The sequence below is a fragment of the Cinclus cinclus genome, chromosome 4 (assembly GCF_963662255.1).
Source record: "Cinclus cinclus chromosome 4, bCinCin1.1, whole genome shotgun sequence".
Taxonomy (NCBI): domain Eukaryota; kingdom Metazoa; phylum Chordata; class Aves; order Passeriformes; family Cinclidae; genus Cinclus; species Cinclus cinclus.
Window position 1 is genome coordinate 65600745 of NC_085049.1, and position 12077 is coordinate 65612821.

The following is a 12077-nucleotide window of genomic DNA, read 5'->3' on the forward strand; positions in this document are numbered from 1 at the left end:
AGGCCGTGCGGGGGTTGCGCGAGGTCATGAGCGACCCCGCAGCGCCAGCGGAACGATCGTGCGCGAGCGGAACGTTCGTGCGGGCCCTCGTTTCCCGGGCCGTTACGGGTGGGAGGGACCAAAATGGCGGCGCCCAGCGCCGGGGGAGCTGTGGCGGCGGCGGCGGCGGCGGGGGGGAACCGAGGGCGGCCGCCCCCCGTCACCCCCCGGCAGATCCGCGACCTCATCGACGGCGGCATTGCCACCGAGGGGCCCGGGCCCGGCGGGTGAGGGGCAGTGGCGAGAGAGACTCGCTGGTACCGGGGCTGGCGTCGGGGAGAGGCCCAGCCGTGTGAGGGGAGGGGGAGGGACTCTTCAGGGAATTGGGGACCCCTCGGTTTTATTTGGGGTCCCCTGTCCCTGCTGCGGCGGTTGAAGTCGGTGGAAGCGTAGCTGGAGGGGACTGGGAGGTGCTGGGAATTATTATTGGGGGAACATAGCGGGAAGAGAGAGCGAGGGAATGGGCTGGGAGCGACTGGGAGCACTGGGAACTGGGAGGTGCTGGGAGGGAGCACTGGTGGGATTAAGGGGCACTGGGAATACTGTGAAGACAAGGACGCAGCCGTGGAAATAGATCGTGGGACACTGGGAGGGTACTGGGAGCACTGGGAGGGCAGCCCAGGTAAGTGACCTGAACTGGCCACAGTGTGGTCACACTTTGGTTACTGGGGAGACTGGGAGGCACTGGGAGCAATGAGGGCTGAGCTTTTGGGGGTGTCTCAGGGGCTCCCTTGTCCCAGCCATCCCTGAATTTTGGCTCATTTGGAAAGGTGTTGGGAAAAGGCCAAAGGGCAGCCATGGGGTTGGCATTCCGGCCTTGAGATCGACATTCCAGCCACAGATTTTGGATTTGGGAGCATCCCAGACTTCAGTCCTCAATCTGCCTTTGCTGGGCTTAGAGAACAAATCCCTGTTCCCTCCTTGTCCCATCAAATCCCAGTTGTCCCAACTGGGGACCCTTGGAGTTTTAGTTGTTCATTGTTTTATTAGGAATTAATGAAAAGTTGGGAATGGGGAGCTCTGGAGAAGATCCTAGTCAGGACAAGCCTGAGGGATGGTGGGTTAGGAAGTGCTCTGTGTTTTTTTTTTTTTTTTGTTTGTTTTTTTGTTTGGTTTTTTTTGGTTTTTTTTTGGTCAGTCAATGAAATCATCCCAGGAGTTTTCCTTGCTGACTTTTCCTTTTAGGAAAGACACATCTGACTGCTCAGAGCAAGCCAATGGACCTTCCCAAATGGAGGCTCTTTCCTTGGAGTCTGCCAGCAGGGAAGCCTATTTCAGCAGAGTGGAAACATTCACCATATCCTTTGGGATGCTTCAAATTCCACCTTGGAATTGTGGTGGAAAGGGATCCTGAGGGATCGTTGATCCAATCCTTGGCCTTGCACAGACATCCCAAAATTCCACCCTGTCCCTAAGAGGTGTCCAAACGCTTCTTGGGCTTTCCCAGGGGAATGTTCAGTGCCCCAGCACCCTCTGGGGGAAGAGCCTTTTCCTAATATCCTGCCTTTTCCTAATATCCTGCCTTTTCCTAATATCCTGCCTTTTCCTGAAATTCCAGCCTCTTCCTAATATCCTGCCTTTTCCTAATATCCTGCCTTTTCCTAAAATCCAACATTTTCCTAATATCCTGCCTTTTCCTAAAATCCAAACTTTCCAAAATTCCAACCTTTTCCTGGAATTCCAGTCTCTTCCTAAAATCCTGCCTCTTCCTAATATCCTACCTCTTCCTAATATCCTCCCTTTTCCTAAAATCCAACCTTTCCATAAATCTAACCTTTTCCTGAAATTCTTACATTTTCCTAAATTCCAAGCTCTTCCTGAAATCCAGCCTCTTCCTAAAATCCAACCTTCTCCTGAAATTCTTACCACTTCCTAAAATCCAGCCTCTTCCTAAAATCCCATCTTTTCCTAAAATCCCCCTGGCACAGCTCCAGCCGTTCCCTGTGTTCTTGCCCTGCTCCTTGCCCCTCTGCTTCCCTTCCTGAAGAAGCCACAGCCCTTTCTGAGCTCTCCCTCTCTCGGAATCTTTTCCCCACCCCCAAAAAACCCCCGGGAATTTTTGGCGCTGGCTCCTTGACGGGCTCACCCCCTGAAGTGGGCGGGCAAGCCGCACTCGCTGTCGCCTCTGGTGTGTGCCAGGTTTGGCTGGGTCAACGTGGAGTGTGACATACTGAGGTGCTCCAGCTGCCAGGCCTACCTGTGCATGAGCCTGCAGCTCGCCTTCGACCTCAGCAACTGTGCGTAGGGATTCTGGGATTTTGGGATTTCCAGGGGCGGGTTGGGGTGTTTGGGGTGTCTCTGGAAGCAGCTCAAGGTGAATTAGTGGGGTTTAGCTGGAGGGAATGGTGTAATCGATCCTGTTTTGTTGTTGGAGGTGGGTTAGGATAGGGGAATTCCAGCTGGGAGAGGTCGTGGAATTGTAGGGAATGAGTTGGGAGGGATCTTAAAGCTTGTCCTGTTGTGTGCTGTTGTCCAAGGGGTGGTGGTTCCAGGGAATGATGGTCCTAAGGAGTGATGGCTTCAGGGAATGTCCCAGGGAATGATGATTCTAGGGAGTTACGACCTCCCAGAATGATGGTCCCAGGGGATGATGATCTCAGGGAATTATGATCTCAGGGAATGATGATTCCATGGAATGATGGTTTTCTCACTGTAAAAAAGTCTTTTTTTATACTGGGATAAAACCTCTCCCAGCACACCCTGTCCCCACTGCTCCTTGTCCTCTCTATGGAAGGGAGACCCTTCATCCTCTTTGTTCCCATTCTTTAAGGACTGGGAAACCAAGCTGAGGTTCCAAACCCTAAATCAGACCACGGGAATTATCCAAAAACATCTGAAACACTTCCAGGCTTGGAGCACTGATCACCTCTGGGAATATTCCAGAACTGGATGATCTCAGAAGAGAAATAGCTCCTAATGTTGAGCCTGAGCCTCCCCTGGTGCAGCTTTGAGCCATTCCCATGCTGGAATACTGTGCCAGTGGATTCCAGGGAGAAGAGCTCAGCACTTCCCTCCTCTGGAAGGTGCAGAATTCACCCCTCATCTTCCTTTTCTCCAAACAATCCCAAGGCTCTCAGCTTCTTTCCATGTTTTCCAGCCATTTCTTCAGCCTCATTGCCCTCTGAACGCATTTAAAGATCTGAAAATCCTTTTTAAAAACTCACTTCTGAAACCTTTTTCTTTCCCAATTCCTGGATCTGCTTCCCTGATTCTCCACTGAATGCTTCCAGTGTGGTGGTTGCTGCTCACCGAGGCCATTCACACAGAAATTACATTGTGAAATTTAATTAATAAACTCCTTACTATCCCACAAGGAAGTGTCATCCCCACTTCTCAATTTTCCTGGCTGCAATTCCCCTGGAAGTGAACAGGGAGCACATTCCTGCTACCTACCATGTGTCTCATGGGAATACTGAGCCTTTCCTTTTGGATCAGTCAATATCAACATTCCCTGTTTATTCAGATTATCTCTGTTAAACAAACCTTGGCCTAATTATTCCATTGGAAATCACACCAGGTTAGGAAAATCTAAAATAATCCAAGATTGGGAAGAAGGCATCGAAAAACAAATTTGGAAAGAAATTTGGTTCTGAAAGAATAAGTGAAATGAATGTCAGATCATTTATTTTTTTTCCTTTTTTTCGGGAAGTTTGATTTCCAGACATGGCTGGGATTTGGCTCCTACAGCCGGGGTGGAGGGATCAGCTCAGCCAGGGATTGGCATCATCCCAGGGGGAAAAACTGGCAGGATCCAGCAGGTTCTGTGCCCATGGTTGGCTTGGGCTGTTTTTTCCACAGGCTCCCCTGCTCCTGTGCCTGGGAATGGGGAGGATTTTTGGCTGTGGGCAGGTGGAACTGCTGAGATGACATTTACTGTTCCCAGGCTGCCTGAGCGAGCCTGGAATTCCTCTTGGTGGGAGTGGGGGGATGTCTGAGGTGAGGCTTCAGGCTCTGCAGCCTCCAGCTTCAGGCAGTATCTGAGGGAAACTCTCCCAGCCTGGTGGCTTCCTCTTCTGGCTTGGTTTTCCTGGCCATTCCCTGAGGAAGTGGCTCTGCAGGGAGGTACCCCTGAGTTTTTCCCTGCAGACAAGGAACGCTGTGAGGAGCTCAGGAAGGCCCTGAGCACTGCCCATGAGAAGTTCTGCTTCTGGCCAGACAGCCCCTGCCCAGGTGGGTGCCTCAGATTCCTGCACAATCCAGCATTATTCCAAATTTTTTACCCCCTTTTCCATTGTTATTTCAGTCATCCCACTCTCGTTTTCTCCGTGGGAATGATGAAATGAAACAAGAAAGCAAATACCCCCGGGGCTGTATCCAGTTTTTTCTGACCTTTGGGTGCCCCTGGAGCAGTTAAAATGCTTTTGGGTTGTAACTGGGAGGGGACAGGGGAGGCTGGGGGTCATGGAATGCTCAAAGAGGGATAAATCCTGTCTTGGAAGCTGTGCTGCTTGGGATTGCTGGGAAGGGAAGAGGTTCTGCTGAGCTTTTCCTTTAAAAGCCAGGAAAACAATAATGGAATTGTTGGGGTTGGAAGGGAGCTTAAAACTCATCCAGTGCCACCTCCTGCCATGGGCAGGGATACCTGCCACTATCCCAGGGTGCTCCAAACCCCATCCAACCTGGCCTTGGACACTTCCAGAAATCTAGGGACAGACACAGCTTCTCTGGAAATTCCATCCCAGGGCCTTCCCACCCTCCCAGCCAGGAATTCTTTCCCAATATCCCACTTAAACTATTCCTCCATCACCTTAAGGTCATTCCCTGTTATCCTGTCACTGCATTTATGTGCAGGCCCTGGCTGGGCTGGTGTTCTCCCTTTTCCTGTAGGATAAGGAGGGACTGAGAATACTGAGCACAGCTTTTCCTCTCACCAGATCGCTTTGCCAGGCTGCTGGTGGATGAGCCCAGAGTCCTTCTCCAGGATTTCCTGGATCGCTTCCAGAGTCTGTGTCAGCTGGAGCTGCAGCTGCCCTCCCTCAGACCAGAAGACCTGAAAAACATGGTGAGTTCTCTCCTGCTCCCAAAATCTGGAGCATTCCAGGCTTCAGGGATAATCCTGGGTCCACCCAAAATGAGGAATTTCAACCTGTGTGTTTGTGTGTGTGTGAAGGATCTGCTCCCACCTTATTTTTTTTGCCTTGGACATTCCCCATGTGGTGGTTCTACCATGGAATCATGTAAAGAGGAGTTTGGAATGGCTCATCAGCTGGGAAGTGTGTCTGGTTCCCACTCTGGACCTATCCCAGTGTCCAGGCTGCTCTATGGTGCCTAGGAGAGGGGATTTGGGATCCCACAGACTCCTTTGGGAGCCCTCCCTGGCAGTTCCAAGGGCTCCATGAGAAGTGGCAGTCCATGGATCACTCCTTTAGCTGGGATGCCACATGTCTGAAGCCAGGAATTTGGGATGCTGGGGGCTGCCCTGGAACTGAGGTGTGGGCAGAGACCTGGGAAGGTGAAAGAATCTGATGAGGCTCCACAGGCAGGAGGAAAAAGCAGGAAAAGCCAGGAACAAGTGTGGAATTGCCACCCTGTAGGAACCTGTCCTGGCCCTGCTCTGCTGCAGCCAAGTCTGGCTCATTGGACACTTCTTGGCCAGGGAGCAGATGGCTCTGGGCAACCAGGAGCTGTGTGGGATCCAGAGAATCTTCATCCATTCAGCACAACCACAGGGCTGTTTTAGGGCTGGCTGATCTTGGAAGCCACCAGAGACTCCCAAAACCACAGCAGGAATGGGAGCTGCTCCACTGCTCAGGGGAGCAGATGGTGCCTGGGCAGATTTCATGGAATGGGGAGCCAGAGGGAAGGAGGATTGTTCTGAGAGACTTTTCTCTGTTAACCAGAGCTGGGGGTGCTGGACAATGCAATCCCAGGGGGTGGAAAAGGGATTTTTCTCCATGATTTGGGAGTAAAACCAGTGCATTTCATCCCTGTGCTACACAGTCCCTGACAGAGGAAAGGATCACTCGGCTCCTCCAGCTCATCGAGGAGGAGCTGGAGCACAAAGGAACAGAGGGAGAGAAGGCTCCTGGGAAGTTTTCCACGGAAATCCTGCAGGTGCACGTTCCTGCCTGTATCCTGGCGCTGTGCGGCTGGACCTGCAGGTGGGCAGGGCTGCAGGGATGGGCCTGGAATGTCCCTCCCACTCTGGGCTTGCTGTGAAAGCTCTGGGAGACTGGAGGGATGTGAAATATTCCTCCTGTGGAATGTTGTATCTCTTTTTTTTGCTATTTTTAGTGTTTTCCTTGTTTTCCACTACGCTTCCCCTTCCCTTATTTTACTATTTTTCTATTTTCCGTCTTTTTCGTTATGCTTCTGCCTGCCTGATTTTATTTTTCCTTATATTTGTATTTCCCTTTTATTTATTTATTTACTACTCTCCTGCTTCCTTTGTGTCACGGTTTTCCTATTTTCCCTCTTTTTCACTAGGATCCTGCTCCCCTTATTTAACTATTTTCACACTATTCCACTATATTGCTGCATCCCTTATGTCACCACATTTCCCTCTCTTTTTTCACTCTTCCTGTTTCTTGGCAAAGCAAAATGCAACTGAGCCAGTTTAAATCAACATCCCAGATGGGATTTAATGGAATTTTTTTCCCTGACTTTTCCAAGCCCAGGTTTATCCCTGGCCACCTCTCCTGACTTTCCCCATCCCTGGAAGTGTCTAAGGCTGGGTTGGATGGAGCTTGAAGCAACCTTTTCCTAAAATCTTTTCCTTGGGATAGTGGGAGGTGTCCCTACCCATGAGGGGTTGGAATGAGATGATCTTTAAGATCCCTCCCAACCCATCCATGAGGATTTCATGACTTGGGTCTGTCCCAGCAGTGCTACCTCTGGCTCCATGAACCTCTCTGTGATCACCTGTTCCCACTGCATGAGGAAGGTGGGGCTGTGGGGTTTCCAGCAGCTGGAATCTGCTGCAGCTCCAGAGCTGGATTCCTGTGGCTCCAGCAGCACCACCCCAGCTGCTCCTGAGCGCTTCCCGCCTGTTCCCACATCCCCACGCAGGATGCTGACACGGAGCCAGGATCCAGGATCTGATCAGGTACATCCTGGGATATCTGGGTGGTGCAGGGACGCTTGTATTGTGTTTCATTTTCTTTTTTTTTTTTCCTTCTTGCCAGAGTCAGGATTAAAAGCTCAAGAGACTGTATTTTGTGTTTGCACTAAGATTTTTATTAATTCTTATCTGTGTTACAGTGAGTGCTACAGCACTTGTAGCTAACAAGCTAAAAGTGAAAAAATGGTGATCTATCTCTGTCATTACTAGGTCTTTTAAGGCCTGTCTAATTAAGAACTAACACCTAAATTATTTTTACTTTTGACTCAATGACCAAACACCCATGACCCACAGTGTGGCATTTTTTATCCAATCACACAAGATCCCACCTAGACCCATGAAGAAGAAGGTGAAGAAGAAAAACCTCTGCCCTAAAACTTCCATCTTGCTTTTTATATATTGCAATATTCTAAAACCCCAGATTCCAAATTTTTCACCCTGTGCTGTTACATACTTCTGTTCAAACTACACACCCATGATCCCAGTTCTGTCATTCCATTTTGGAAGCCTTCTCCAAGTCCTCAGGTCAAAAGCAGTGTTCTCCTGGGGGTCAGTGCCTGTCGGCACAGAAAGTCTCAAATCCTCAGTTTCCAGGGTTCCAACACACTTGGCCAGCTCCAGGTGCTCCACATCCCAGGCTGTCCTCATCCACATCCAATGGACACATCCTTGTGGTGGGAAGGACTGCTGTGGGAAGGCCAAGGAGGATTGGGGCCGGACAAGACCACCTTGGTGAGCTGGGGAGCTCCATTAATTCCCTGGTTTTCCCCCCAGCAGCAGGAGAAGAGCCCATCCCCAGCTGTGTCCCGCCCACGGGGTTGGGATTCTCCCAACTCTATGGAGAGGGGCGAGTTGGATGTAACCAGCCCTGCTCTGAGGAGCCGCCCCGTGACCAGAAGCATGGGACAAGGGGACAACATGGAGGTGCCATCCAGTCCTGTGCGCAGGGCCAAGCGGGCACGGCTCTGCTCTTCCAGCAGTTCGGTGAGTGCTGCAGGCACGGTGTTCTTGACCCAGGGATCTGGTGTGACCCTGTAACCAGCTCAGGGCTGGGGTTTGGGCACAAAGAAGGTCTCTGAACCATCCCATTGTTGTGTCCTTTCTCTGTCACCTCCTCACTTCCCAGGACACTTCCTTGAGGAGCTTCTTTCACCCCAGCTCTCAGCACCGCGACTGGTGTCCCTGGGTCAGCACCGGGGAGGGAGAGGAGTCCCTGGAAGATGATGCATCCCAGATGGAGAAGGAGCCTGGGAAGGCCAAGCCAGGCTGGGAAGTGGTGCTGAAAAGGCTCCTTGGCATCCAAAAATGTGACGCAGTTCCCGAAACGGAGCCGGTGGTGAGCCTGGGGCATCCCAAATCAGAATGCTGCTTGTCCAGGCAGCAAAAATTTGGGATGGATGGGCTTTGTTTGGGATGAACACGATCTCAGCCAGGTGGCAAGGACCAAGCTGCAGATCCTGAGCTCTGGCATTCCCACTGCCAGGCTCCATCCAAGGCCAGGCTGTGCTGGAGCTGCTCGAGGGCAGCTATAAATACCGTTCCTGAGTGCCTAAGCGCTGCCCAAGATCTGGTTTCATTCCGTGTCCCCAGAGCTCCTCTCTGCAGCCATCCTGATCCCTGGCTCCAGGCTCTTGGATTGCCAGGTTTGCTGAGCCAAGGGAGCAGAACTGAAGCCACAACTCCCTCCCCATGTAGCTGTGGAGCAGCTGCTGCCTCCCTAGATCTCATTATCCACTTGAATTCATCCTGCCAGCTCCTTCCTGCTCGGAGCTCAGGGGTGCAGTGAAGCATTCCTGTTTCAGGATTTGTCCTGGGGGTTTTGTGTGATTTATGTCACCAACAGGTCCCTTCTAGTGGAAGGTGTCCCTGTCCACAGCAGGGAGTTGGAACTGGGTGATCTCTAAGGTCCCTTCCAACCCAAGCCATTCCATGATTCTCTGATTCTGCCATGTGCCAGGAAAGCTCCAGATGGTCCAGCAGGACCAGTCACAAGTCAGAGGCACCAGACCAAGCAGGAGCCAGGGGATGGTTGGAGTCCCTGCTTTTTGGGGTCCTTTCCTGATTCTTGCTTGTAGTCTCCTTGTTCTTCCCTCCACCTAGCAATTTTGGATTATGAAAGTAAGGAACAAACTGCTGTTCTGGCAGCCAGTTGGGATATTTTGGATGGTTTTTTGATGCAGTTTCTCCTCATGCCCTTTTCCAATGGCAGTTGCAGATCCTGCTCCAGTGCCTTGACCTCTGGCTGTTGCTTTGTTCCCATCTCTTCCAGAGTCTCTCGGAGAAGTCCTGCAAGGTGTTCCGTATTTTCCGGCAGTGGGAGAGCATGAATTCCTCCTGAGCAGGCCTCTGGAAACCAGCATGGGGCATCATGAGAGATCCAAACCTCTCGGTGGTTCCTGCAGCAGCTCTGTGCCCAGGGAAGGGGATCCGAGGAAGCTCTGCTCAAATGGAGCCCCGGCCACGCTGGGATCCCCCTTCCCTGACTGCCTTGCTGAACCCCTGCCTTCACAAAATGCTGCTGTGTCCCTCAGCTCCGAGGGCTGGACAGCCCTGCCCGGAGCTGGGATGTGCCGCGGACACTTGGGGTGACGAGGGGACATCGTCCCCTCCCGCGGTGTCTGGCCGTGTCCCACCGCCTGCAGCGCATGGAATTGATGCCAGGTGGGAATAAACATTTCATTTTTGTTGTTTTTCTTTTTCCTTCCTGCTGGCGTGGTGCTTTTTCCCAGGGCCAGGAGGTGTAGCTCCTGTATCCCTTGGGATGCTCATTCCTACGGGATCAGCATCTGGCTGCCTCCTTGTTTCCCACTCCACATTTTATTGTCTCCTGCTGTTGGGCATTTTTCCATTGCTTCGATCCCTGGCCTCGTGTCCCTTTGCTGATGGCCAGTTTGGGGTGATAAACCCCTGGGTTGGAGAGTGGGATGAAGCCAAAACCTGGGAAGAGATGGCTTGGGCTGCTGGGAAGGGAGTGGTGTCATCTCCATCCTTGAGGGTATTGGGGAAGGGGCTTTGGATGGGGTTGGGATTCCAGACAAGCTGCACAGTTGGATCTCTTCACTCCAGGTCTGTGAATGTGGGTAGGGGCACAGGGATGTCATTCCTTTTTTTTTTTTTTTCCCTGTTTTTTTTTTTTCCTCCTGCCTCCATTTCCCCAGTTCTTCCTCTTGGATGCATTTTGGATTCTGGCTGCTCTGTGCCTGGGAATGCAGTGGCTGCTTTGGTCAGGGCTGATCCCAGCTCTCCCTAAACCCCATAACCTGGGGGCTTCTCCTGGGATCCACCGTTTTGGGATACTGCACTCTTGGGCAGGAATGCCACAGGAAGGGTCTGAATTTGGGTGGATTCCCTTCCTTTACTAAGGGTGTTCTAGTGTTCTAATTAAGGGGCTCTAATGAGGAGCTGCTTCACCCCATGGCCCTGATGCGGATACCCCCGATCCAGAGGGAAGAGGATGTGCTGGGAAGTACCTGGTATGGGCAAGGAAGAGCCCCTTTTCCAGCTGCCTGGACCTACAGATCCCCCTTCCCCAAGAGGCCCCTATGGTTTCTCCATTCTTTACATCTCCCTGGAACTCTGGCTTGCCCATTTTACAGTGGTTTCTAGCAGTTCCCTATGGTTCCCTCTACTCCCAGATTCCCTACCCATGATCAGGGATCCCCTCTGTGATCAGGGAACCACCCCACAAATCATGGGATGCACCCAATCCACGTAGGATGATATTCCCATTCCAGGGTGGGAAAGGCCAGCCACAACCTCTCTATCCCAATTTCCAGACCAAGGAGCACTCAGAGAATCCCCAAAATTCTCTCAGCACCCACATTCCAAGGTTTGAGTGCTGTAAGAATGCCCTTGAGGTATCCCAAAAAGGAACACAGTACTGTTGTAGTCCCTGATATCCTGGAATAGTCCCTGTTGCAAAACTGGTGTTTCACAGATGGAATAGAAGCATTCCAAGAAATTATGGTAAAAGCCTTGTTTTCTCTGTCCAGTTCTCCCAGTTGCTTGGAACCAGAGAGGGAATATTGTGGCCTGGGAAATACAGGATCCCCTATCCCAAGTTTTCCAGCTGCTCTGCTCAAATATAACCCTGTTCCCCTGCCAAGTTCTCCCCCTGGAACATGGGGTGTGGATTTGAGTCCCCATGGGTGGTGTCACCTGCCCCTGCCAGACTCAGGGCATGTTGGGACATTAAATGGAGGAGCTTTTTGGGATTCTTTGGCTGTGTCTCCTCCCCACGGGGAGAGGAAGCACTGGGGCAGATGTATGGGATGATGCCTGGGTCAGGAATGTGAGGCGTGGAGGTTCCACACCGGAATCCCATCAGTTTGGGAGACACCCATTAGTGCTGTCATCATCTGGGTGGGTAAACTGAGGCACGGGGAAATGCTTTGCCAGTGTCACACCGGAAATCCTGAATGGTGACTCCTGCTGTGGGGTCTGGCCAGCTGCCACATTCCCGCTTGGATTGAATGGGATTGCCATGGGCAAAATACATATTCTGTGGGGTATTCCCTGACCTTGATGGTACTGGGAAATGGGGGAGTAAGGGGCCATCAGCATCCGTGGGGAACAAGGGAGATATTTGGAATAGGGGGAGCCATGGGGAATTGCAAGGCCCTGACATAGGTGCATCCCATATTTTATGAGGTGGCTCCCTGGCCATGGTGGGAAAGTGCAAAATGGAAATGGAGGAATAAGAGGAGTGTCATAATCCATGGGGAACGGGAATACGGGGAGCTATGAGGAAGTGCGGGAAACACTGGAAAAGGAGGAACGGGAGTTTGCGGCCCCAGCGGGGCCTCGAACCCACGGCCTATCTATCATTTCTCCTCTCCGCCTCCCCTCGTCAGAACTACAACTCCCGGCGTGCCTCGGGGCTGGCGAGCGTTGCGGGCGCGGCCAATGGTAGCGCCGCGGGGCGGTGACGTCACCGCGGGTGACGTCAGGGGTCCAGAGAGAGGCTGGGGCAGAGGCG

The 12077-nt window shown here is 52.0% G+C and overlaps 1 protein-coding gene across 3 annotated transcripts; it reads left to right on the forward strand.

Moving 5' to 3' along the window:
- The first annotated feature begins 223 nt into the window (after positions 1–223).
- ZC3HC1 (zinc finger C3HC-type containing 1) lies at positions 224–9789 on the forward strand. Of its 3 annotated transcripts, none has more exons than XM_062492394.1 (9): positions 224–266; positions 1225–2276; positions 4126–4209; positions 4914–5041; positions 5980–6140; positions 6862–7084; positions 7874–8083; positions 8226–8435; positions 9369–9789. In XM_062492394.1, exons 2-9 carry the CDS (start codon positions 2243–2245, stop codon positions 9435–9437), a joined length of 1119 nt encoding a protein of 372 aa, XP_062348378.1. In that variant the 5' UTR covers positions 224–266; positions 1225–2242; the 3' UTR covers positions 9438–9789. The 3 variants fall into 3 exon arrangements, with proteins under 3 accessions (XP_062348378.1, XP_062348376.1, XP_062348377.1); XM_062492392.1 differs by lacking the exon at positions 224–266 and having other exon boundaries at positions 333–1336; positions 2126–2276; positions 6865–7084; positions 7877–8083; XM_062492393.1 differs by lacking the exon at positions 224–266 and having other exon boundaries at positions 334–2276.
- The last annotated feature ends 2288 nt before the right edge of the window (positions 9790–12077 follow it).

Bases quoted from the DNA above. Each gene is read 5' to 3' on its own strand.
- ZC3HC1 (XM_062492392.1), top strand. From the start codon at position 1,181: ATGAAATCATCCCAGGAGTTTTCCTTGCTGACTTTTCCTTTTAGGAAA. The intron at 5,042-5,979 runs GTGAGTTCTCTC...TGTGCTACACAG, and splicing joins CAGAAGACCTGAAAAACATG to TCCCTGACAGAGGAAAGGAT. The intron at 8,084-8,225 runs GTGAGTGCTGCA...CTCACTTCCCAG, and splicing joins TCTGCTCTTCCAGCAGTTCG to GACACTTCCTTGAGGAGCTT.